General features: G+C 35.6%; 1 protein-coding gene across 2 annotated transcripts in view; it reads right to left on the reverse strand.

Moving 5' to 3' along the window:
* The window catches only part of LOC133184101 (uncharacterized), a 64,913-nt gene that overhangs the window by 31,008 nt on the left and 8,741 nt on the right, over positions 1–25,164 (reverse strand). For both annotated transcript variants that reach the window (XR_009720794.1, XM_061318941.1), the window contains exons 4-8: positions 16,508–16,766; positions 12,512–16,377; positions 9,506–9,599; positions 6,585–6,634; positions 3,515–3,565 (exon numbers count right to left, since the gene is read on the reverse strand). Coding sequence is in view for 1 of the 2 variants with exons in the window: in XM_061318941.1 (XP_061174925.1) it covers positions 3,533–3,565; positions 6,585–6,634; positions 9,506–9,599; positions 12,512–16,377; positions 16,508–16,766 (4,302 nt within the window). In the remaining variant the exon portion in view is untranslated. The remainder of the gene's footprint in view (positions 1–3,514; positions 3,566–6,584; positions 6,635–9,505; positions 9,600–12,511; positions 16,378–16,507; positions 16,767–25,164) is intronic.

Raw genomic sequence — 25,164 nt, forward strand, 5'->3', positions numbered from 1 at the left:
GAGACGTGAGAAAGCAAAACCAACTCACTAGTTTTGTCATACCCTGCTCAGTAATGTGTGCAGAGTAAACACATACGGTAAAACGTAAGCATGAACAATAACACATAGATGTTTGACGTGACATAAAGAAGAATGTCATTGTCATGGAATTCTAAGAATATTCATGCAACCTCAATTCAATAAACCAAATTTATATGATTTTTGAATAAACATTGAAATTTAAAATGTAAATAAAGCAACTGTGTCCAGGCTCCTTTAACAAGTACTGTGAACCAACTTTTATTCGCGTGCAGAAAAATATCCGCAAGTTTCTTGACTTACTTTAATTCGCGAATATTAATCACCGCGAACCATTTATTTTGTTTTGTATTGTAAAGAATGATTCCTCAGTTACGAAAGTTAATCATCGCGGATTGACTATAAACTGACGAATCGCGAATAAAAGATGACGTGAATAATTGCTGGTTTACAGTATTCATGAATAATTCACAATTCTTTCTAATAATTTAAATTTGCTTATTATTTTTGCTTTGAAGGCTGAGGAATCATACTTCCATTTGATTGTCAAGCTTTATGATAAATGCTTTTCTATTGCAGTCCATTGAAATGTTCTTTTCTTTGCAAGCAAATGCATGAACTATAATATATTTGTAAGACTCCAAAGTCCAATGGGACTCCAAAATCTGATGGTCACACCAAAGTCCTATGGTCTACGCCAAACCCTGATGGATTGATACGCCAAAGTCTGATGGTGTGGAAAACAATTAACGTTTATGATGTCATAGTACCACTGCTGCAAACTGCAATGCTGCACCATGCCAAGGTCTGATTGTTTTAAATAATTACAAATAAATATTAAATGCAAGGACTAACCCTCATCTTTTGGATAGGTGTTAGACTAACCCTAATCAGTCCAAAAGTGTGTGACAACTAGTAGGTCACTGTGACCTACTTTTTGATTGACACTCCGAGGATCCAAAATGCATCAACTGACAAAGTTTAATGATTCTAGACCTCTAACTAGTTGAAATATTCAGCCATAGCCTTCACGATGACCTACTTTTTGGTTGAAACACTCCGAGGACCAAAGATATATCAACTGACGAAGTTTGATGATTTTAGGCTAATTAGTATTTGAAATATTTAAATATACCCATAAAATACCAAAATTAGGTCACAATAACCTACTTTTTGGTTGACACACTCAGAGGACTCAAGATGCATCAACTGACAAAATTTGATGATTCTAGGCCAATTAGTATCTAAAATACTTAAATATATCCATTAAATTCCAAAAGGGATCACGGTGATCTACTTTTTAGTTGACACATTCCAAGGACCCAAGATGCATCAACTGATGAAGTTTGATGATTTGTGGATGGAAGAATGACAGACAGACAGTCAGAGTGACTACTATAGGGCATCAGCAAATCCTTGTGGGGCCCTAAAAATTTTGGTCAATTCCAACATCCAAAGCAAGTCTTGAAGTTTTCATCCTTAGATGCACCATCTATGCAAGTTTATTCATAACAGGCCATATAGCTACTCCAAAAAAAAATTACCCTGGTCACTCGTCTGGATATTGAAGGTCTGATTCAAAATCCAAAGCAAGTCAGGAAGTGTCCATCCCTAGATACATCATCCATGCTAATTTTGTTAATATATGGCTAAAATTCACTTATGTGGAAAATCTAGGTTGGATCCAGCATCCAAAGCAGGTTGGTTAGTGTACATCTCTAGATACATCACCCATGCAAGTTTGGTCAAGGTAGGGCTTATAGTTACTTGGGAATGGATCTGCTTCAAAAGCTTTAACCTAGTCACTCATCTGAAAAATCTAGGTCAGATCAAGCATCCAAAACAAGTGTTGTACTGTCCATCCCTAGATGCATCACCCATGCAAGTTTGGTCCAGGTAGTTACTTGGGTTGGACCTGCTCAAAAAACTTTAACCTGGTCACTCATCTGGAAAATCAAGCATCTGAAGCAAGTGTGGTAGTGTCCATCCCTAGATGCATCATCCATGCAAGTTTGATCAAGGTAGGGCTTATAGTTAACTGGGAACAGACCTGCTCCAAAAACTCTAACCTTGTCACTCATCTGGAAAATCTAGGTCAGATCCAGCATCTGAAGCAAGTGTGGTAGTGTCCATCCCTAGATGCATCATCCATGCAAATTTGGTCAAGGTAGGGCTCATAGTTACTTGGGAATGGACTTGCTCCCAAAACTTTAACCGGGATGCCAAATAACGCCGACACTGACGCCAACGCCGGCGGTATAGCATAAGCTCATCTCGACTTCGTCGAGGTGAGCTAAAAAGAAAAAAGAAAAAAAGTGAAGTTATGTTTTCACATTATAGTTGTTAGAAAAATTATGAAAATTCATTAAAAATTATAGTTTAAATTATGTGTAAAAATATCATGATATTATCATGATAGTTTTGAGAAAAATTGTGATATATTGCGACACAAAATTTTTGGCGATACCCATCCCCACTTCAAGGTGAGGTTTCTTGAAATTACCCCACTTGTTTTGGAAAAGAAGAAAATGTGAAAAGTTTATTAATATACATACACTCAACAACCATTGTTCAGAAAAGTTGGCTTAAGGACATTGGCAAGTCAAGGTTTTCTGGAAAAAGAAGGTTTAATACATGGGTTTTTTCACTTATAAAATAGTGATTGAGAGTGATCTCCCGTGTAGAATTCTCTAATAAAGCGTATGTTACAGAGGTAAACAGAAGCACATGTACTTCCTTCAACGGGTAGAATCATCTATACAGCAAGAAAGAAAAGTCGTAATGGCTTTGTTGTACATTGTATTCAGGGACAAAGAGCCAACAGGTCGTCATTAACATTAGTTATGCTCAGTATGCTGGGAAGAGCAAAGATGTGACATATCCTGAAAGGTAGGCCGACTGAGAACAGTTCTTAGCTAGGTCGTGTGAAGGAAGCTGCGTTTAGTAACTACGAATAAAAAATAAAAATAAAACAATGCCAATATTTTTGTTACAATGTGTTTCAATCAATTCAGTCAACTACATGATAAAATCAATCAACCAGTCTCTTGGTCAATTTTAGCTGTTAAGGGAAGCAACTCAAAAATAATGATTGGTGCCGGTATATCCATGTCTTGTTCCGATATATAATTTTTCAGCCAAAATTTTTTAGAAGTCATAGGAAATGAAGATACAATAATGTATATAATACAAAAACTGTATGAAATAAGTGGGTTTTGGAAAAATATTATGGTGAAAAATTATGTAGGTCCCTTTTATCAACATTTTACATAGGAAATGCATTGAGAAGTGTAAAAACACTGATTTGACAAAATCAAAAAAAGAAGGTTGGATTGGTAGGTTAAACGGTCCAGAATATAGCCTGTTTAGTACATTTAAACCTACTCAAGAGTTCTTGAAAAATTCTATACAATAACCAGGAACCTTGCCAATGTCCTTAAACCTTTGGTTGCAGGGAGATAAAAATACTGCTGCAACAGTTACATGAATGTTATACCTTTTGCTGTGAGATGTTTTAAGATGTCTCTAATTGTTTCATCTTCTTATCCTAAATTAAAAAAAGGGGATTAAAATTTTTATAAAATTTAGATACATTTTAACACAAGGTCACTTTAACATACCAGTCTTTTAAGTATCATGAAATTACTTTCTAAGGTGAACAAGAGGCCCAAGGGCCTTGAATTGCTCTTCTGATAAATTGTATAACCTATCACTTCTATTTGAAGCCTCTTAGTATCCTGTTTATTCAGACAATTCCAAAAATAAGTCATCATGACCTACATTTTGGTTAAAACACTCTGAGAACCCAAGATGTATCATCTTGATTCGAAGCCCCTTATTATCTTGAATATTTAGATACAGTCATAAGATTCCAAAAGTAGGTCATGGTGAACTACTTTTTGGTAAACATACCTTGAGACCCCAAAATGCCTAAACTGACAAAGTTTGATGATTTTAAGTCTCATTTTATTTGAAATATTTAGATATTGCCTTCAAATTCTGAAAAATAGGTCATGGTGACCTACTTTTAAGTTGGCACATTCTGAGGACTCAAAATACATCAACTGACAAAGTTTGATGATTCTAAGCCAATTAGTACCTGATATATTTAAATGTAGGATGCTGTGACCTACTTTTTCAAAAATATGTTTGAAGGTCCCTAGATGCATCAACTTACTGAGTTTGATGTTTTTATACCTCTCAATATCTGAAATAATGACCTTAAATGTTTTGAAAAAAAGATAAGCCATATAATTCAAAAAATAGGTCACAGTGACCTATTTTTCAGTTGACATACTCCAAGAACCCAAGATGCATCAACTGATAAAGTTTGATGATCATAGGTCTTAAAGTGTCCAAAATACTGTAGATTCCTAAATATACGCGAGGAATAAATTATCACGTAATTATGCGAGAAGCACCACTCACGAAATAAAATTACTTGCTTTTATTTTTATGGTGCTTTAATGTATGTAAAATCTCTAAATAAATCACCCATTCGCGAATTATTTTTCTCGCGATTTGATGCCCTTTAGCCATTTCGCGATATTAAGTACTCGCGTAAAATAAGGAATCTACAGTATGCCTCTTAAAGAACTTAAAAAAAAAATGCCTGCAAAATTCAAAAAGTAGGTCACTTTGACCTACTTTTGAGACAATGATATGAGGTCCTAAGATACATCAACAGACAAGACTTGATGATCCTAGTCCCTACAGTAAGCAAAATATCAAAGATTTAACAAAACATAATTTTTGGTCAACTTTGAAGTGACCTTGAGACCACGCCCTTTGCCCAAGGATGACGCCTTGAATAATTTTTAATCTACAACAAATTCTCACCCTTGTACATAAGTTTGGTGATAATTTGCCCAGTGGTTCTTGAGAAGAAGATTTTTTTAATAACCATACTTTTGTTTTTATTATCCTAATTATCTCCCCTTGTTTAAGGGTCACATCCCTAGATTTAATTTAAACAATAGCCCTTGGGCCAAGGATACTCTGTGACAGATTTGACAAAAATTGGCCTAGGGGTTCTTGAAATATGGCCTATATTCTAAAAAGTTTATGCACACCACACAAATGGCCATAGCATTAGCTCTTTCAGCCTTTGGCTAAGGAGAGCTAAAAATGATCTTTCCTTTCCCCTCTGACATCTAGCTCAGAACTGTAGCTCTCTGGTTGAGAAAATCTGGACAGACAAACAAGAGAGCTACAGATCTAAGAATGGTAAAACCTTCGATTTACGCTGATGCTTTTTTGTTTCTCAGGTATTATTTCTTGTATAATATGCCTTCCCCTGCTTAAAGCAAGGTATCCGTGAATTAATTATATATTTAACTTCTAATCCTGATACTTAATTTACCTTTCAATAGTTCCCAACCGCCCTCTATGGCCTTGGAATAAAAGTTTTAAAATTCGCATTCTGATGTCCAGTTTCTAACTAGAAGAAAGCACCTTGAAAGGTAAATAAAGTATCAGTCCTGAATAGAAGTAAAATATATGGTGAATTATTGGATACCATCCTTTAAGTGTGGGAACGTATATTATACATGAAATAATACCTGGGGCGAGCAGCCAAAAAGCGTCACAATAAATCAGAGGTTTTTTTTACAATGCTTGGATCTGTTGCTCTGTTTTGTTTTTCCGAATTTTCTCAACCAGAGAGCTAAAGATCTGCAGCTATCTGACATCATGAGTATATAAAGATGTATAAATATCACAGACATGTTTTTTCTCTTTAGATTTCCGAAACTTTCGAAATTAAAAGTATTTAAAGAATGGAAAGGCAAATACAGGCAAAAAGAAAAGTCTTCTCTATTTCTGGCGGGGTTTATAAAATCTATTTGGATGACAAGTTGGCTAATTACTACACTTTCCATTTGTTCATATATATTTTATTTCAAAAACCAAAAGTAGGTATATATTTTTAGTGAGAGTTAATTTTAGTGATTTCATCATGTAAAAAGAGAAAGCTATAATAACCGACAGGGAATAAATTATTAGCGATGTCATTACTCTCCCTAATAATTCTGCTTATACAGTATTTGTGAGGTCCTAACTACTGAGAATAGATTATTTTTAGTATCAACTTCATCTTTTCTTTCTCAAACATCCATGTTTTCTTAACATGTTTTAAGTATTCTTTATATCACTTTTTGGACAAATGTCAGCTGCTTCTATCTTTAGTAACTGAGAAACAAAATATAATTTATAAAGTACTTTTTCTTTAACTAAATATGGTTCATTAGAACCTTCATATACAAGTTAAAGGATAAATAATTTTTTTTCAGAAATCAGCAATATATCTCACATATAGGTTTAAATAGGTTACCTTAATACTGCTAATCTTTGCCAGGTATGTAAGGTGTTGTCAAAATGTTAAAAATATTTGCAAAATTTTGTAAAGAATTACATAGAAAACCACACAGCCGCATATTTAAGCACCAAAGAAAACTTACACTGTTTAAAAATATATTTATATACATAAATATATATATATATATATATGAATGATCAATCCATGCATAAAATTTTTGTTTGTGTTATGGATCCTTAATACAGCTTACCTTATGTTTTACACACAACAAGGAAAAGTTTTCTTCATCCATATAGCACCCTAAAAAGATTGAAATATATTGTAATTACATATCTATTTCATTATTCTTTTAAAAAAGTAATGAACTACTGACTTAGGTGACCTAATAAAAAAACTTAAGTTTTAAACAAAATGTCACAATTACAGTCTGGGTCCTCATGTCATGGTCCAAACAGAGCAGGGTTTGAATTCACCAGACACCGTCAAACATTTTCATGCTGAGTATCGAACTCAACTCTTTTCAGTCATTGAAGAACTATGAAGGATTTTATGAATTTCTATAACATTTTTCTAATTGCCAGTATCTAGGCATTGTTTTAATGATTGCATCTAAACTACAACCATGACCCTACGAATGAGTTACAATCATGCGTGGTACACAGTATACTGGGAAATGGAGGAAATGGAGAAATACAGTAATACAGATCAATATCTTTGGTTTTTATGGTAAAATTAGTTATAAGATTGTAAAAGTAAGGTTAAGATTTTAAAATTCAATCTTTTTAGTCTTTTAGAATTTGTGTTTATGTAATTTTGTGGTTATTTTACTGCCTGTCGGGTTCTTTGTGTTCTAAGCTTATCGTTCTGAAATGTTATTCAATATTCATGTCATTCGACACACCTTTTCTGTAGAAATTCATCCGCAACAACTTTCTTATTTTTGTTATGTGAAATAAACATAGTTCCTTTGTTTTGTAACAGAATTAATTGTAGGTGTCATTGAATAGCTCTCATCAATATGTATAAGCATGTAAAGATTGATAAAAATATCTTGAATACTCTCTTTGAAATTTAGCTAAACACAAATTTGAAGTCCAGGTAAGGAAAGGTCAAGGAAGAAATGTTGATGCAGTTGAATAGAGCTCCTAAATATATAAGCTTAATAGGTTTGATGAAAATATCTTGATTAGTTTCTTAATACCATTTTAGGATAAGTCGGGTCAAGGTCAAAGAAAAGGTCAAGGTAAAAATATATTGGTACCCAAGAGAAGATTTGATCACAAGAAATGGACATGTGAAAAATAAAAGCCCAAGCACCAAAAATTATGGCAAAGGTTAAAGCTTAGAAAAATTTTGTAAAAGTGGGTCAAACTCCTACGTCTAGGTCAAGAGGTCAATTATGAAAGCAATTAAAGTAAGGTCTTGTCACAAAGAATAAACATGTGAAATATGAAAGCTCTAGCTGCAATCAATCAAGAATTATGGGCAAGGTTAAAGTTGTTGTGGCAGACAGACAGATGGACAGAGCAACAATATGCCCATGGGATACATTGCTCAACTGATCACTTTGGCTAAGGAAAAGCAAAAACCATTATGTACAGCATTGAAAAGTTTAAAAATAAAAGTGGGGGGGGGGGGGGGATTTGTACACTACCTGAGGATGCTTCTGAATTATTCTGACTATGCTGTTCTTGAAAAGAAATTTTTTTTCAACAAATTGCAATGTAAAACTTTGATTGCCAATTGTGACCCCTCCCTACCCCTGTGGGTCATGATTTTAAAAAAAATGAATTTACACTACCTGAGGATGCTTCCATATAAATTTGGCAAATCAAGGCTTTGCTGTTCTTGAGAAGAAGATTTTTGATTATTTTTTGATTATTTTATTCCTTTGTAAAACTTTGACCCCCCATTGTGGCCTCTTCCTACCCCTGAGATTTGAACAAACTTAAAACTACTTTACCTGAGAATGCTTCCATACAAATACGATCAATCAAGGCTTTGCTGTAGAAGATTTTTAAAGATTTTTCCTATTTTTTCCTTTGTGAAACTTTAATCACCCATTGTGACCCCTCCCTACCCCTGGGGGTCAAGATTTTAATCTATACTACCTGAGAATGCCATATAAGTATGACCTATCATAACTTTGTTGTTCTTGAAAAGGTTTTTAATTATTTTTCTTATGTTTTTCTGTTGTAAAATTTATTGGCCATTGTGGCCCCTCCCAACCCACGGGGGGTCATAATTTGAATGAACTTGAATCTATACTACCTGAGGATGTTTCCAAATAAATATGACCAATCAAGGCTTTGCGATTCATGAGAAAAAGATTTTTTCCTATATTCCTACGTAAAATTTGATTGGCCATTGTGGCCTCACCCTACCCCCAGGGGGTCCTGATTTGAACAAACTTGAATCTACACTACCTGACAATGCTTCCATATAAGTAAGACCATTCAAGGCTTTGTTGTTCTTGGGAAGATGATTTTTAAAAAAAATTGCCTATGTATTCAAATGTAAAACACTGATTGTTCACTGTGGCCCTACCCCACCCCTGGGGGTCATAATTTGAAATCTAAATCTACACTACCAAAGGATGCTTCCACATAAGTTTCACTTTTTTTGGCCCAATGGTTTTTGAGACCAAGATTTTTAAAAGATGCCATTAATTTTTCACTAACTTGTAATTATCTCCCCTTTGAAAAGGGTGTGGCCCTTCATTTGAATAAACTTGAATCCCCTTTACCCAAGATATTTTGTGGCAAGTTTGGTTGAAATTGGCCAAGTGGTTCTTGAGAAGGAAGTTGAAAATGTGAAAAGTTTAAAGACAGACAGATGCCAGACAAAATGAGATCAGAAAAGCTCACTTGAGCCTTCGGCTAAAAACTATATGCCCCCAATATTCCATTACAGGAGCACAAAATGTTGTTGTTGTTTTTTTAAACATTTTTTCTGTGACATACCGTATATACTCGCCTATAAGTCGGTTTTTTGGGAGTTAAACTTTGGTCCAAAAACCCCTGTCTGACTTATAGGCGAGTTATAAAAATATTGGTATTATAGTGGGTCAATCCCTTTAATGTAAGCATAAAAAATAAAACCGACTTATAGGCGGACCGACTTATAGGCGAGTATATACGGTATATAATAAATGCTCTCTTTTATACAGACCTGATTCTAGTGCACAAATATAATGATATTTTTGAGAACATCCTTTGTGTAGACACCCAACCATAGCACCATACTCATTGCAAGCTGAACACATCTACAACAGAGAAAAATGTTCCAGTTTCTGCATTATTTATTTTGTTCTCCTGATATCACTAAATCTGGTGACTGACAAATGCAAAAATATCTTAAACTTCAATCAGTTTTATCTGAAAGTCCCAAGCATGGAATTAATCAATAAAAAATTGTCAATGAATTAAATTATGAATTAATACTTCATTTTGAAAAGATGTCATTTATATTACAATATGATGCAATATGTCTCATTCATTCACTAGCCACTAACTATTTACAAATTACATGTCCAAATCATTATAGAGAGCTCAAAATAATGGCCCACTGGTCTGCAGCCAGTGAATTTTTAATCTGAGCTAGTTGATTGAAGAGGGCCTGCGCCTTTTGGGCAAGTGTATTTTTTTTTATGCATAAAAAAGTTCATTCACTATCGGGATTATAAACTTGTCTTTGGGTGTTTTAGTTCTATTGTTTCTTGTTTTGTTGTACTATTAAGTAACACAAAATAAACAAAATATTTACTATTATTATATTGGTTTTGGGTCAGTCTTTTTTTAAAATCTACTGGCCCTATGGGACAGTTCAAAGTACTGAGTTGATGAGTAAAAATTAGGCCTTATAGTTTCTTGGTAATGGACCTGTGGCAAAAATTTTAACCTAATCACTCATTTGGAAAGTGTAGGTCAAATCCAGCATCTGAAGCAAGTCCAGTAGTATGCATCCTTAGATGTATCATCCATGCAAGATTGGTCAAGGTACAGCAAATAGCTACTGAAGAAAGATACTGCTCCAAAAACTTTAAACTTGTCCTCATCTCGAAATTGTAGGTCAAATCTAGCATCCCAAGCAAGTCCAGTAGTGAGCATCCTAAGATGTATCATCCATGCAAGTTTGGTCAAGGTATGGCAAATAATTACTTTAGAATGAACCTGCTCCAAAAACTCATCAGGAAAATGTAGGTCAGATCCAGCATCCCAAGCAAGTCTACTGTGCATCCTTAGGTGTATCATACATACTTGTCTGATCAACATAAGGCTTATAGTTACTTTAGAATGAACCTGCTCCAAAAACAATAACTTGGTCACTCATCCGGAAAATGTAGGTCAGATCCACCATGTCAAGCAAGCCTGGTAGTGTGCATCCTTAAATGTATCATCCATGCAAGTTTGGTCAAAATAGGCCTTATAGTTACTTTAGAATGAACATGCTTCAAAAACTTTAACCTGCACCAAAAACTTCAACCTGCCCCAAAAACATTAATCTGGTCATTCTTTAGCTGAAATTTCAGCATCTGAATCCTTAATTGACTGCAGGGATTAATCTAGGTTTTTGGGGAAACTACCTTCTCTGGAAAATTTGGGAAAATCAGTCGGGGGTCTTGAGGCCACTACAGCTGGTGCAGGGCTCGCCCTGCTTGGGGCCCAATTGAAGTTCAGCATGTTAATGACCATTTAGAGTGCACAAAATAGCAAAGAAAAGCCATATTTCACTTCTGATGAAAATTTTTATTTCAAATTTCCAGTTTTTATCAAGGGAAAAAAAATAGTTTGAGCTTTTTAGCTCACCTCAATGAAGTTGGGGGAGCTTATGTAAAAGCCTCAGTGTCAGCATCTCAGGTTAAAGTTTTTGAAGCAGTTTTCTTTTCAAGTACTTCTATGCCCTATTTAAATCAGAAATGCATGGAGGATACTTCTAGTGTGTTTCAATGTACCAGTAAAGGTTTCAGATGCTGCAATTTTAGCTAAAGAATGACCAGGTTAATGTTTTTAGAGCAGGATAAAGTTTTTGGAGCAAGTTTCATTTCCAAGTAACTATAGGCCCTATATTGACCAAACTTGCATGAATGATACATCTAAGGATGCACACTACTGGACTTGCTTCGGATGCTGGATCTAACCTATATTTTCTGGATGAGTGACCAGTTTAAAGTTTTTGGAGGAGATCTCATTTCCAAGCAACTATAAGCCCTATACTGACCAAACTTGCATGGATGATACATCTAAGGATGCACACTACTGGACTTGCTTCAGATGCTGGATCTGACCTACATTTTCCGGATGAGTGACCAGGTTAAAGTTTTTGGAGCAGATCTCATTTCCAAGTAACTAGAAGGCCTATCTGAACCAAACTTGCATGGATGATGCACCAAGGGATGAACACTCTCAAACTTGCTTCAGATGCTGGATTTGACTTACATTTTTTGGATGAGTGACTAGTTTAAAGTTTTTAGATAAGTCTATTCCCAAGTAACTGCAAGCCCTGTCAGACTAAAATTGTATAAATGTTGCATCTAGGGATGCACACTAATAGATTATTATTTTAGCGTGGGACTTTGCCTTACTTAAAGACAACGTTCATTGAGGTGAGCTCTGTAATCTCTGATTACCTATGTTTATTACTGTAAGGGGAATTTTTTACTCATCAAAAGGGGAAAATAGGATATTCAGGGGAAATTTTCTCTTGGGGGAAAAATACCGAATATCGGTAGTAAATATGCCCTAGATTAATCCCTGGACTGGTACAATAAAACATACTAGAAGCATCTTCCATGCATCTCTGATTAGTGTAGGGCATAGAAGTACTTAAAAAGAAAACTGCACCAAAAACTTTAACCTGGGACGCCGACACTGACAGTATCATATAAGCTCCCCCAACTTCGTTGAGGTGAGCTAAAAACCTACAGTATTTAATTGCATATTTCTAAATTATAGCATTTATTAAATTTCTCCTCTATGACAATTTACTTGGCCACCTGAGAAAACACTAAGCTTGGACTAGTATGTTCACTAAATTCGTATGCTGTTGTTAGTCACATCATTGATTTTCTGTTTATTAAAATAGCAACAATGAAATAGACCATGGTTTTAATTTTGTTGAAAATAACTAGTCTTACTTTTTAATGCTTATTAAAAAGACAGGTCATAAAATGCTCACCGTGGCTGAGGCAACAGATGTAGCCTCTTTAAGACCATAGATTTTCTGCCCTATAAGGAGCACCCCATCAGCCCACGCAATACAATCTTCATGAACCCAAACTTCTTCTGGAGGTCTGGACTGACTGGCTGACTTCACATGTTTTTTTGTTTTTTGAATCAAGTCACCTAAATTCAAATCAGTCACATTTCTCTGTTTGCTCTTCTTGAAATCTGATTTCTTATCAAGTGATAGTGAATCCTGTCCTCTTGTTGATGGCAAATTTTCTTCACAGTAATATGGTCCAAATAAGTCCCCTAGAAATTTAAAGCTGCTATGTTTATGACACAATTGACACACCCAGTTAGAGTCCTCTGTTACAGAATTACTAGGCACATAAACTGATTTTTCTACAGAAAGTTTTGACATATGAACAGTGGACACTGTTATAGGTGTAGAGACTTTCTTTGTAATCTTCTGACCTGACACTTCAGGATCTTCTTCATATTGGTTTACCACACGACAATAGGATGGTTGGCTGTTTCTGATTCGTAAAAATGGTCCTGTAACTCTACTTTTACTATCATCTGCTTTCACTTTGTCACGTTTTTGGTGTTTCTTTTTCACAATGTTGACGGTCCTTCTTAAGTTCATCTCTTCAGTCTCTTCATCAACCATGTCAAATTTGGCACGAGATTTTTGAAGTTTTTTCAGTCTACCTTTTCCACTTTTAGACTTATTTTTTACATTATGAATTTTTGATGTCATTTTGTTACTCTTCACTAAATTTTCCGATGTTCTTGTCTCTTCATTTTCCATGTCTTCATCACTTATTGAAATCAGAGACTTTAAGTCACCTTCATCATCCACAAAATGTGAAATATTAGAATTCTGTCGTTTTTCATTTTCTGAACAGGCTTCCTTGTTCAAAATAATGCTAGACAATTCCTCAATAGATACATTATCAAGAGTCATTTTTGCACTAACTTTTAATCTGGTCCTTTTGCTGCCCTCAGCACTCTGTATAAAACCTGAGACATTGGAACCTGCCTTCTTACTTGGGTCATTAGGAGGTAGGGACATAGCACCATCCTTTTCCACAATGGATTCCTCTTCATCATTCAAAATAATGACATCTGCTTCTTCATTCTTCATGCCATCCTTATTGCTACCACTTTCCTTTCTAACCATCTTACTCTTTTTCTCTACTTCCATCTCCTCCTCTGAGTCCAGGACATAGTCAGCACTGTAGTACAAGTCCCCATACTTCAGTGACGAGGCTCTTCTTCTTTTACGACTGGATCTTTTTGCTGGTGTTCTGCTGCCAGCTGACTTACTCTGTGCACTGCTTTTATTCTCCTCCTCCTCATCGTTTGATCTAACATCTTTGACAGGAGAGCAGTTTTTCACTTTTCTGGGCTTCCTTTCTCTACAAGTAACATCAGTTCTTCCATTCTTCTGCTCAGTCTGCCTTGATGAAATGTGTCCATTGCTTGAGCTTGCTGAACTTTTCCTTATATCTTTATTTATACTGCTTCTGTCCCTTTTCTTTACACTCTGATCTGATTTGCCATTTACATTCGCTTGAGTTTTAGCACAGCCAACAGCTAATGTTTGTGAGTTTTTAGTCATGTCTAAGGCCATATCATTAATGTCAATAGCCTCAACAGATTCTGCTGATCCATTGACTTGTATGAGAGGAGGTAAAGGTGGGGAGGATTTGTCAGCTACCAGACTTAAATCATCTTTTTCTGTATCAATGGAAGAACTATTATCTTCCTCCTGAGATACTTCATCTGAAATGCTGTCCAAAGGATATGGGGATTCCTGATCCTGAGTAAAATCTATATCTTCCCTCACTAGTAACACTCCACCATCATCACTGTCTGAGTCAGTGTAACTTACAGAATTCATAGTAGTACTGGCCAGTCTTGTTGGTACGCCCCTTAATGACCTTGATCTTGGCATGTGTGACCTTCTCCATCGATATTTAGCAGCAAGTTGATCTCTGCGTGAATATGTTTTTACCAACAGTGGATTTTCATTTGCTCTAGAAAGCATCTGTGAATGCAGTTTTAAGCTTGGTTTATAATGCAATTTCTTCATTCTTTTGGATTGTTTTATACACTTTGGTCTGTAATACTGAATGCAAGAATTCTCATCACTATGTAACTGAGGTATGATCTCATTATTGTTTTCTTTAGCAACATTTTCATAATCAATTATTTCTGAGAGAATATCATCATTTTCCTTACAACCTATTGGCTTGCAGATAACCTGCTCACAACCATCAGTTTCAGAATTTATCATAGTTTTGCACTGAACAAGACCACAGTTTGGGAAAGATAAAACACCTTTATCAGATATTTCTTTCACAGAAACTGTCACTTCCTCAACATCACTAGTATGTTGATTTTCTTTATCTTTCACTTCCACCGTTACCTCTGTCTGCTGTGTTTTTTTAGTTAGTTGTGCTTCTAGGAGCTGCTGAGCTTCATCATGGTCATGACCTTCTTGATGCTGATTTGACTCCTTTTCTTCATCCTCTTTATCTACCCCTTTACACTGTGTTTCCATCTGTGCATCAACCTCCTCTTCCAAGCATCCAATTTCTGACACATTATCACTGTGTCCAGAATCAATACTGCTTTCATAAATCTGTCTTTCTGATATTTCAGTAGTTTCAGTGGAAACTATCTGATGCTGTTTTTCATTTTTATCCGATACTACAAATAACTTTTGAGATAAGTCATTAATATCTTTTAAGCCTTCACTACATATATCATTACAATTCTTTACAATTTCTGTTTCAAAGTCTTCAGTATTATCACACTTCCCAGGACTGTTTAAGTTCGATGCCGAAACCTGGCCCTGATTTTCATGATGGTTGTCGGCATCGCTATTCAAGTTTTTTTGGTGGTCATAAGATTGTGGTGATTCAAGACAAGCATCATTGACAACACTTTTTGGATCAATCACCTGATGGTCAGGTAACATACATAATTTCTGTAGAGACTGCAAAGGATTTGAGTTCGGCTTTTCTTGGGGAGGCTCTGGAATGTCTGATGCACAAAAATAATTCACAGATACACTGGACACAGACATTGAGTTCTTGAGTTGTGGACTATGTATTGAGGATCTTGAGGAGTTACTATATGGAGAAATATTATGACTAGCAGGTGGGGTAACTGGATTAGTTTTAGGTGAGTAGTCATTCATATTGGTTTGCTGGTTTGGTGATGTCAGCTGGCCTTGGAACATAGCATGATTTCCACTTGGTACATTCACGAGTAACTGTTGATGGTGCGGAGATGTATTGGGACCACTGGTCTGACAGCCAATGGGAGAAGTTATCTGACAAGGTGAACACACATCCCCCACTGGAGAGGGGACCACAGTGTGTGGTGACTTGACACATGGTCCACTCAGTACAAGGGTTGGACTGTGGACTGACTGAGGACTGGCATTGGGCATGCTCTGCCCACTGTGATGAGATGCTGGACTGTGCATGTATGCTGGATTTGGGCTGATTGGTGAGGCACATGGTCCTTGAGATGACTGCTGTGGGGAGGAATTAGGATAAGCAAATTGATGAGTTTGTCCAATATGTTGTTGATGCTGCTGAGTTGAAGTTGGACAATTTCCCTGCATAGAATAATTGTTATGTGGAGACTTTGGTGGGATGTGATATGGAGCTGAACGATTTTTAGTCAGAGGGATAGTGACAGTCTGGTTTGGCATGTATGTAGAAGCTGCCATCTGTAAAATGTTGTTTGCAACTTCTTGTGGATTCTGGTTTGCAGGGTTGTGGCGCATGTGTGTATGCATCATACCATGTGGCACTTGCTGATTAGACATATTTTGAGGTGGTGCTCTACTTGAGTAACCTACAGAAAGTTAACAAAAAAATGTAATAACTTCTATCCAAGGTCACTACCTCCCACAGAAATCTGAACAATATAAAATAATTTGTCATATAGATGTATGTAGCTGTCAACAAAAACTAGTTTCTGTTACCATTTGAATTGCCAGAAGGTCCTAATGTAGCACAGTAATTATTACTTCCCCTCCTATCCATGGGAGTATACTGATAGTGCCTTGACTCTGCTGTACCTCCATACCCCATATAGGGACTAGACTGACCAATCGAATACACAGCACTATGCCCAGGATATGTTTGCTGTTGCTGTGACTGATGCTGCATCATAGAACTCTGATTATTCAAATACCTTTGGGAATTGTAGCCAGTCATGTTTCCAATCCTATTACCCATTTGCTGCAATGTTAAAAAATGTATTAGTGTACTTTGAAAGATGCAATACAGCGTACTCCACTTATTTTGAATTCACTTATTTTGAAATATCGCTTATTTTGAAGCAAAAATAAATCTCTTAGGCTAGTCTCAGTTTCTCATTATCTTTGCAATAAAATATTGGTTAAATTAAAAATGCTAATTTCAAATTATTACTTAATATTACTTAATTTGAAGTAAATTTTCAGTCCGTTGAACTAATAATGACTTGTTTTTATAACAGTTATACTGATGTCCTCCTTGCCAGTCATAGTCATGATTGGTGACATCCTAATTATACAGGTAGATGCTAAGATATCTGTTTTTTTCAGCTAATATGTTTTCATCACACACTTTTATAATAAGAAATGAATTATTTACCAAGTAGTATCTCGTTCTCTCAGATCAGATATTGACAGTGCTTTTGAACATACACTTATGAAAACAGGTAGATCACAAGAAGGAATAACATTGTCTTTAATAATAGCAAAAGGAATTAATATCTGCCTATGATAAAAATTGAAATCTAAATCTAAATCTGAATTAGCGAAGGTTTTTGGGATAAATCCGAGCACACACTAGCAATGATACATATGTGTCGGGCTCTCAATTCTTTATAATTGGGGCCATTAAACGGCCCCATTCCCAATGCAAAAAGGTACCTTTTTTCCCAAAAGCCAAGTGTAAATTTCCCAATTTTTTATAGCAATTTTTTTTTAATCTTAATTGATGAAACTTAATGGCTGATAAGTGAAAGTGAATCAAAATAGTTCTGCGGTGGACTGTATAAATTAGTGCATGCCACCTATATTTGTGAACTAGTTCAGCTTTGATTCAGGAACTAGATTTCCCAATTTTCCCCAAATGAAGAAAATTTTCCCAATTTGAACGGCCCCAGCCCCAATCCCAACAAGAGGCCCAGGGGCCACATCGCTCACCTGAGCACTATGGCTAGAAAAAAAGCAGAAATCAGTTCAGTCTTGAAAGGTTGAAAAGTTTAAATATAAAAGTGGGGGGGGGGGGGGGGGGGGTCATGAATTGAACAAATTTGAATCTACATTATCTGAGGATGCTTCCATTTAAATATGACCAATCATGGCTTTGCTGTTCTTGAGTAGAAGATTTTTAAAGATTTAACCTATGTATTCCTATGTAAAACTTTGATCACCCATTGTGGCCCAACCCGACCCCCAGGGGTCATGTTTGAACAAACTTGAATGTACACTATCTAAGAATGCATCCATATGAATATGAATATGCATATCATGGCTTTGCTGTTCTTAAGAAATAGTTTTTTAAAAAAGATTTTTACTACATGTTCCTATGTAAAACTTTGATCACCCATTGTGGCCCCACCCTATCCCCGGGGGTCATGATTTGAACAAACTTGAATCTACACTATCTGAGGATGCTTCCTTGTAAATATGACCAATCATGGCTTTGCTGTTCTTGAGAAGAAGATTTTTAAATATTTTTCCTATATATTCCTATGTAAAACTTTGATCGCCCATTGTGGCCCCACCCGACCCCCAGGGGTCATGATTTGAACAAACTTGAATCTACACTATCTGAGGATGCTACCACATAAATATGACCAATAATGGCTTTGCTGTTCTTGAGAAGATGATTTTTAAAGATTTTTCCTATATATTCCTATGTAAAACTTTGATCACCCATTGTGGCCCCACCTGACCCCCAGGGGTCATGATTTGAACAAACTTGAATCTACACTATCTGAGGATGCTACCGTATAAATATGACCAATCATGGCTTTGCTGTTCTTGAGAAGAAGATTTTTAAAGATTTTTCCTATATATTCCTATGTAAAACTTTGATCACCCATTGTGGCCCCATCCGACCCCCAGGGGTCATGAGTTGAACAAATTTAAGATTTTTTAATGATGCCATTAATTTTTCACAAATTCTAAATTATCTCCCTTTGGAAGAAGGCGTGGCCCTTCATTTGAACAAACTTGAATCCCCTTTACCCAAGGATACTTTGTGGTAAGTTTGGTTGAAATTGGCCCAGTGGTTCTGGAGAAGAAGATGAAATTGTGAAAAGTTTACAACGAGGACGACGGACAACGGACAAATTTTAATCAGAAAAGCTCACATGAGCCTTCGGCTCAGGTGAGCTAAAAAGTGGTATGAGAGCCCTGTGTGTACAAACATTGTGTCACTGTTTTTAAAGGCATCAAGTTCATACAAGTCTGGCGACAATCAGCTCACCGATGAAGAATAAGATCAGGAAATTATATCGAAGTTGCAAAATGTTGGACTTTTTTCAAATAAATCTTAAATGAACAAGCTATTTCATTTTACAATTCACATTTGGTAAAATTAACCTGGTAATATTTATGTTGGTTAAGTTTGTCTATGTGTTTTAGGTCAGGACTTTAAAATGTCTTCATAGGCCAATTTCACTTATTTTGAACATTGAATATATGTGGTTCATGGGCCACATCACTCACCTGAGTACATTGGCTAGGAAAAAGTACAAATCAGTTCAGTACTGAGAAGTTTACATGGGGGGGGGGGGTAATTTAAAATTACCTGAGGATGCCACCATTACAATATAACAAATGGCTTTGCTGTTCTTGAGCAGAAGATTGAAAGATTTTTTCCTATATATAGGAATATAAAATTTGACCCCCATTGTGGCCCCTCCCTACCCCAGGGGGGTCATCATTTGAACAAATTTGAATCTACACTACCTGAGGATGCTTCCATATCAATATGACTAAACATGGCTTTTCTGTTCTTGAGAAGAAGATTTAGCTTTCAGCTCAGGTGAGCTAAAAAATGTTTCAGTCCCTTGAATTTCAATACATCTAAAGTAGACTGGTAGACTATAACTGATCATGTTTACATTTCATGAGGCCAAATAAAATTATTTTTTAGATTCTCATCCTAATTTGCATAAAAAAAATGGGGTGGATTGATAGATTTTATTTCTTAAAACATCTATACATTATTCTTTTAGTTGCCCGCGTGGCACAGTGGTTAGAGCGTCTGCTCTAGAGTCGCGAAGTAAGGAGTTGATCCTTAAGTCGCAGGTTCAAATCCCACTGTGGGACATGGAAACCGGTCATTCGGATGAGACCGGATAAACTGAGGTCCTGTGAAGCAGTAGGTGCAGGCACGATAAAGATCCCTCCCTGCTCAATGGCCGTAAGTGCCAAGTATAGGACAAAATTTGTAGCTCTCCACCGGCAAGTGGTGGCGTCTCCATATGAGCGAAAAATTCTCGAAAGGGACGTTAAACAACATACAAACAAATTATTTCTTTTTTTCGAAGTGTTAAAGCTAATATGCGTAAACAAACAACTTTTATGAGTAAGTCTAAGACTAGTGAAAAACATGTGGAACTTGCAAACTTTATGTGCCACTAGTCCATACAGACTAGTGAAAACCTAGATATAAATCTTGAAATGGTTACAATTTTAGTATATAAATATTTTTTTTTCCTGATTCCTTAGTCAGATGTTTAAAGTAACAACAAATGCATGGTTAGGATTTTCTTGACAATGATTACCTCCAAACTTGTGAAAAAAAGAGTTGATCATACTTTTTAGACAAGGAAAATGAAATTCAGAAAATGAAATAACTTTGACTAAAGAAGAGTTTGCAGATCTTAAAAAAGTATATTAAGTATGGTTGCCTATTTCTGAATACTTTGATCATGGTGATAGTTTGCAACTGATGTATGCACAGAAATTGACAGAATTTTTATTAAATAAATTGGAGAAAACTGAATTCTTGTGTTTTTACCTGTATATGGGTATAGAAACTTGGAACTCTAACATTAACAACCAGAAGTCTCTGTCGAGACTATAGCTCTACTGGTTTGTACTTATAACAAAGTAGTACTTGGACTTGAAACTTTGAAACAGCAATAAATGAATAATAATCCTTGATTTAGTCTCTTTTTAAGGCAAGATTGCAATCAGACTAAAACTGTAGGAGGAGTAGTCTTTAAAAAGAATTTTACAGAAATTTCTACTTTAATTACCATGGCAACATCATTCATCAAAATCAAAAAATGATAAAGACAATTATGTATCTCAGTGTAGTCTACTTGCATGCCATATTATATTAAAATCAGACCAAACTGTAGGAGGAATAGCATTTTGAAAGTATTTCACGGAAATTTCTATTTCTAGTAACCATGGCTACACTGTTCATTGAAATAAAAACCAAATAAATAGAATTATGTATCTTAATGTAGTCTACTTGTGTGCCAAATTATTTTGAAGTCAGACCAAAACTGTAGGAGGAATGGCATTTTGAAAGTATTTCACAAAAATTTCTATTTTTTAGCAACCATGGCAATACCGTTAATCGAAATCAAAAACGGATAAATTGAATTATGTATCTTAGTGTAGTCTACTTGTGTGCCAAGTTATATTGAAATCAGACTAAAATTGTAGGAGGAGTAGCATTTTGAAAAATTGCTTACAGACAGACAGACAGACAGACAGATGGAGAGACTATGGACACCTTACTATCGCATAAGCTCTTCTGGTCTCTGACCAGTAGAGCTAAAAATCAATCGTTTCTAAATTAAATTTTTATCGTACAGATTGAAAAAAATTCAAAACTGCAATTGAACTGATTTTTTAATACCATATATACAAGGACCAATATTATTGGCATTGCTATTAATTCACTTTTAATTACTACTTTCTTGTTTAATCAACACTAGTATTTGGTCGACTGTCCCAGGTACATGTATTTCATCCAAACTTGAAATTGAGTGAGGGTGGGAATCCCGAACCCCCCCCCCCCCCTTCCGTATTTTTGTAATTACAGTAAAACTTGTCTAATCCTGCGACCAGTGGTTCCAAAATTTTTGGCCAGATTAGACAACATCCGGATTTGAGAAAATTGAACCATTATAGCAAGTTAAAAAATTACATAGATATAAATAAAGATTGGTAAATAAATACTTGATCAAATGTGTCATTTTTTACGTTTCACTTGAAAAAAAATCGTCTATTTCCTTTTGTTTTAAACTCTGTCTCTTCTTCAGAATTTTCATTTGTTTAAGTTTTTTATTCAGCAATGAAATATAAGATCTCTTGGTCATTTATTAAATTTGAAAATCCTTAAATGTTTTAAACACACTCCAAAACCTCATCGTAGCTGTAAATATTTTTTTGTTAGGGACAGATTCCTAATTAATTTCTTTCTTTTAAAATTAATATGTTTGAATATTAAATTAAGACACTGTATTTGTTAATTTCAAATGCTATAATGAATATTGAACCAAAATCTTCTGTCGTTAAGGTCGTTGTAAACTAGTGACACAAAGGGAAGTAATTCGAATTACACGTTGTGCACACAAAATGAAAGTAGAAAGGAGATCATGAATAAGTCTCCGAGTTTTTCTACAGACATGCTACATGCAACCATCACTATCACTCGTTCTTTTGCGAGTTAATTTCCTCGCCTTACTTGAGCCATTCATGTTTTTTTTTATCACGTTTGTTAAAATCTAAACTGTCGATACAGGATAGATCATTAACAGGACAATAATTACCCCATGCGAGCCTTCTCTAATGACCAGCGGGCACAGGTAAAAATAAGTGGCCGGATTAGAGGAGATAATTTGTACTAATTATGAGCAGTTAGTTCTTTAAATAGCGGTCGGTTTACAGAATAGGCAAGATCTGGATTGAACAACATTTATTAAACATAAATTATAAAGAAAATTCAGGGGACTAAAACATTACGCCGGACTGAACAACATGCCGGAATGCACAACATCCGGATTCAACAAGTTTTACTGTATTATTTTTTTTTTTTTTGCTTCTCATTTTATGTCCAGGCCCCAGATCATGAAGCATCTTAAGCATAAGTCAAAAAATGTATATGGTGCTGAAATTATTTTAATTAGAAGTTAAGCTGTCCAAAATGAAAACGCCTTAGTAATACAACATTTTATATCATCAGACTACTGTAATATGCAGATCAAGAGTTTAATTTCACAAGTTTTAAACATTTTGTAAATTAATGAAATTTTGACTTAAGTCAGAGTCTGGTTATACCTTCCCCCTTATGAATTCACAAGTTACCATAAACATGTTTGCTAAGCTCGGTTCTCTCTCCCTTAGGTCTTCTACATTTAAGAGGAGTAACTCAAAATAGAAAGAAATAGCAAGTAGCCTCCCTTTTTTCCCCAATGTGTTGGCTAGGTCACAGCAAGCAGGCGCTACTGAAATTACTTAAAACCATAAAAAGTTGCTCACTACCTTGGTAGTAAGTTATTCGTTTATACAATGTATTTGTCTTATAAAGGCCTATCACAAAAATTGCAAGCCACCTGTAAAATCATTTCTTTTTATTGTTTATTTGACTTGTCAGCTCGAATTTTCTAGGTTCAATATTTCGTAAAATATGTTATGAGGTCTCAGATCTGAAAATGTTTTCACTAACAAGATGTGTTTGTGAAACACTGATCCCCCCGTATGGCAGCTTATGGCGAAGGTTAAAGTCTCTCAAATGCAAGTCAAAATCCAGGCCAAAAGATAAAAAATATTGGTACCCAAAGAAAGGTCTTGTCTCGAGGAATATACCTGTGAAATTTGATAGCCCTAGCTGCAACTGTTCAAAAGTTATGGCAAAGGTAAAAGTTTTTTCAAAGTAAGTGAAACGTCAAGGTCAAGGTCAAAGAGGTTGATATCCAAAGGAAGGTCTTGTCACAAGGAATACACATGTGAAGTTTGAAACCCCAAGCACCAACCATTCAAAAGTTATGGCCAAGGTTAAAGTTTTTCAAAAGTAGGTCAAACTCCAAGGTCAAGGTCAAAAAGTCAAAGTTGTTGGTATTTAAAGGCAGGCCTTGTCACAAAGAATACACATGTGAAGTTTGAAACCCCAAGCACCAACTGTTCTGAAGTTATGGCCAAGTTTAAAGTTTCATAAAATTTTGCAAAAGTGGGTCAAACTCCAAGGTCAAGGTCAAAAGGTCAAATTTTATGGTACCCAAAGAAAGGTCTTGTCACAAGGAATACACATGTGAAATATGAAAGTCATAGCTTCAACCAATCAAAAGTTATGGGCAATGTTAAAGTTGACAACAGACAGACAGACAAACAGACAGACAGGACAAAAACAATATACCCCCGGGATCTTTCGATTCGGGGGCATAATAAATAAAATAAAATGCCAACGCCTATTTCTGGAACACATGAATCTAGACTCTATAGCCCTACATTAACCATTTTTATGACAATCTGTAATGCCTATCGATGTAGACTTCATGACATACACAATTTTTATGGTGGTAAACCAATCATTATATATACGTCCTGGTAGTTGCATCTGATGTAATCTGTGTACGTTAAATCTCCTAGGCTATTCCGACTCGGCCCCTTAGGAGAAAATAAATATGAAGCCTACATGTTTCTCGGGTGACCTTCCTTTTATTACATAGTGACCATGGTGACAAGGAGCCAGGAGTTGGAAAAACAAATTCAAAACACAAATATATAGGCTAGGGAGAAAGGAGTACACATTATTTTTAAGGACACACACAACGTAGTTTGAACTTTATTGTCTTTTTCCCTGGAGTTGAAGAGTTCCAATGCTTAAAGGAACTGTGTGCTACATTTTAATGTCTATATATGCTGCTGTACACTTCCTCTAAAACAAGTTTGGATGAACAAAACATCTAGAATATATGTTTAGTAATTTTTGTATATTTTTCTTTGAATTATATAAGAATTTTCATTAATAAATATCTTTTCAAAACCCCTGGTAATGCATGCTGATTTTTTGTCTACGAACATCTGATGGCTCTATAATCTTTAAATTAAGAATATCTTGAAAAATTATCAGTAGGTAGGGTACGTTGCGTATGTCCTTAAAATATTTTTTTTAAACAGAGCAGCATAATGATGAGTTAAATATATATCAGCTTCTTGAAGGAAAAGTCTTTGGTCAGGACTGAGGCATGTGGTACACACAAGTACAAAAAGTCAACATTAGGATTGCATCTGCATGCAGTCAAGTTTAGCGAGAGTTTTTAGTACTTTTTTGCACCACAAAACAAAATAACATATAACAAGAGGCCCATGGGCCACATCGCTCACCTGAGTAACTTTGGCCATGCTGTTCATTACCAGACTTCCCCCCTTGTAATACCTATTGTGGCCCCACCCTCCCCCCAGGGGCCATGATTTGAACAATTTAGAATCTACACTACCCCCGGATGCTTCCACATAAGTTTCAGTTTTTCTGGTCCAGTGGTTCTTGAGAAGATTTTTAAAGATTTTTCCTATATATTTCAATGTAAAACTTGGGATTCCCCCTATTGTGGCCCCGCCCTATCCCCTGGGTCATGATTTGAACAATTAGAGTGAACACTACTTGAGGATGC

Source organism: Saccostrea echinata, unplaced genomic scaffold (genome assembly GCF_033153115.1).
Source record: "Saccostrea echinata isolate AGI-Se365-2 ecotype Australia unplaced genomic scaffold, CSIRO_AGI_Sech_v1 ptg000010l, whole genome shotgun sequence".
In the NCBI taxonomy this organism is placed as follows: Eukaryota; Metazoa; Mollusca; class Bivalvia; order Ostreida; family Ostreidae; genus Saccostrea; species Saccostrea echinata.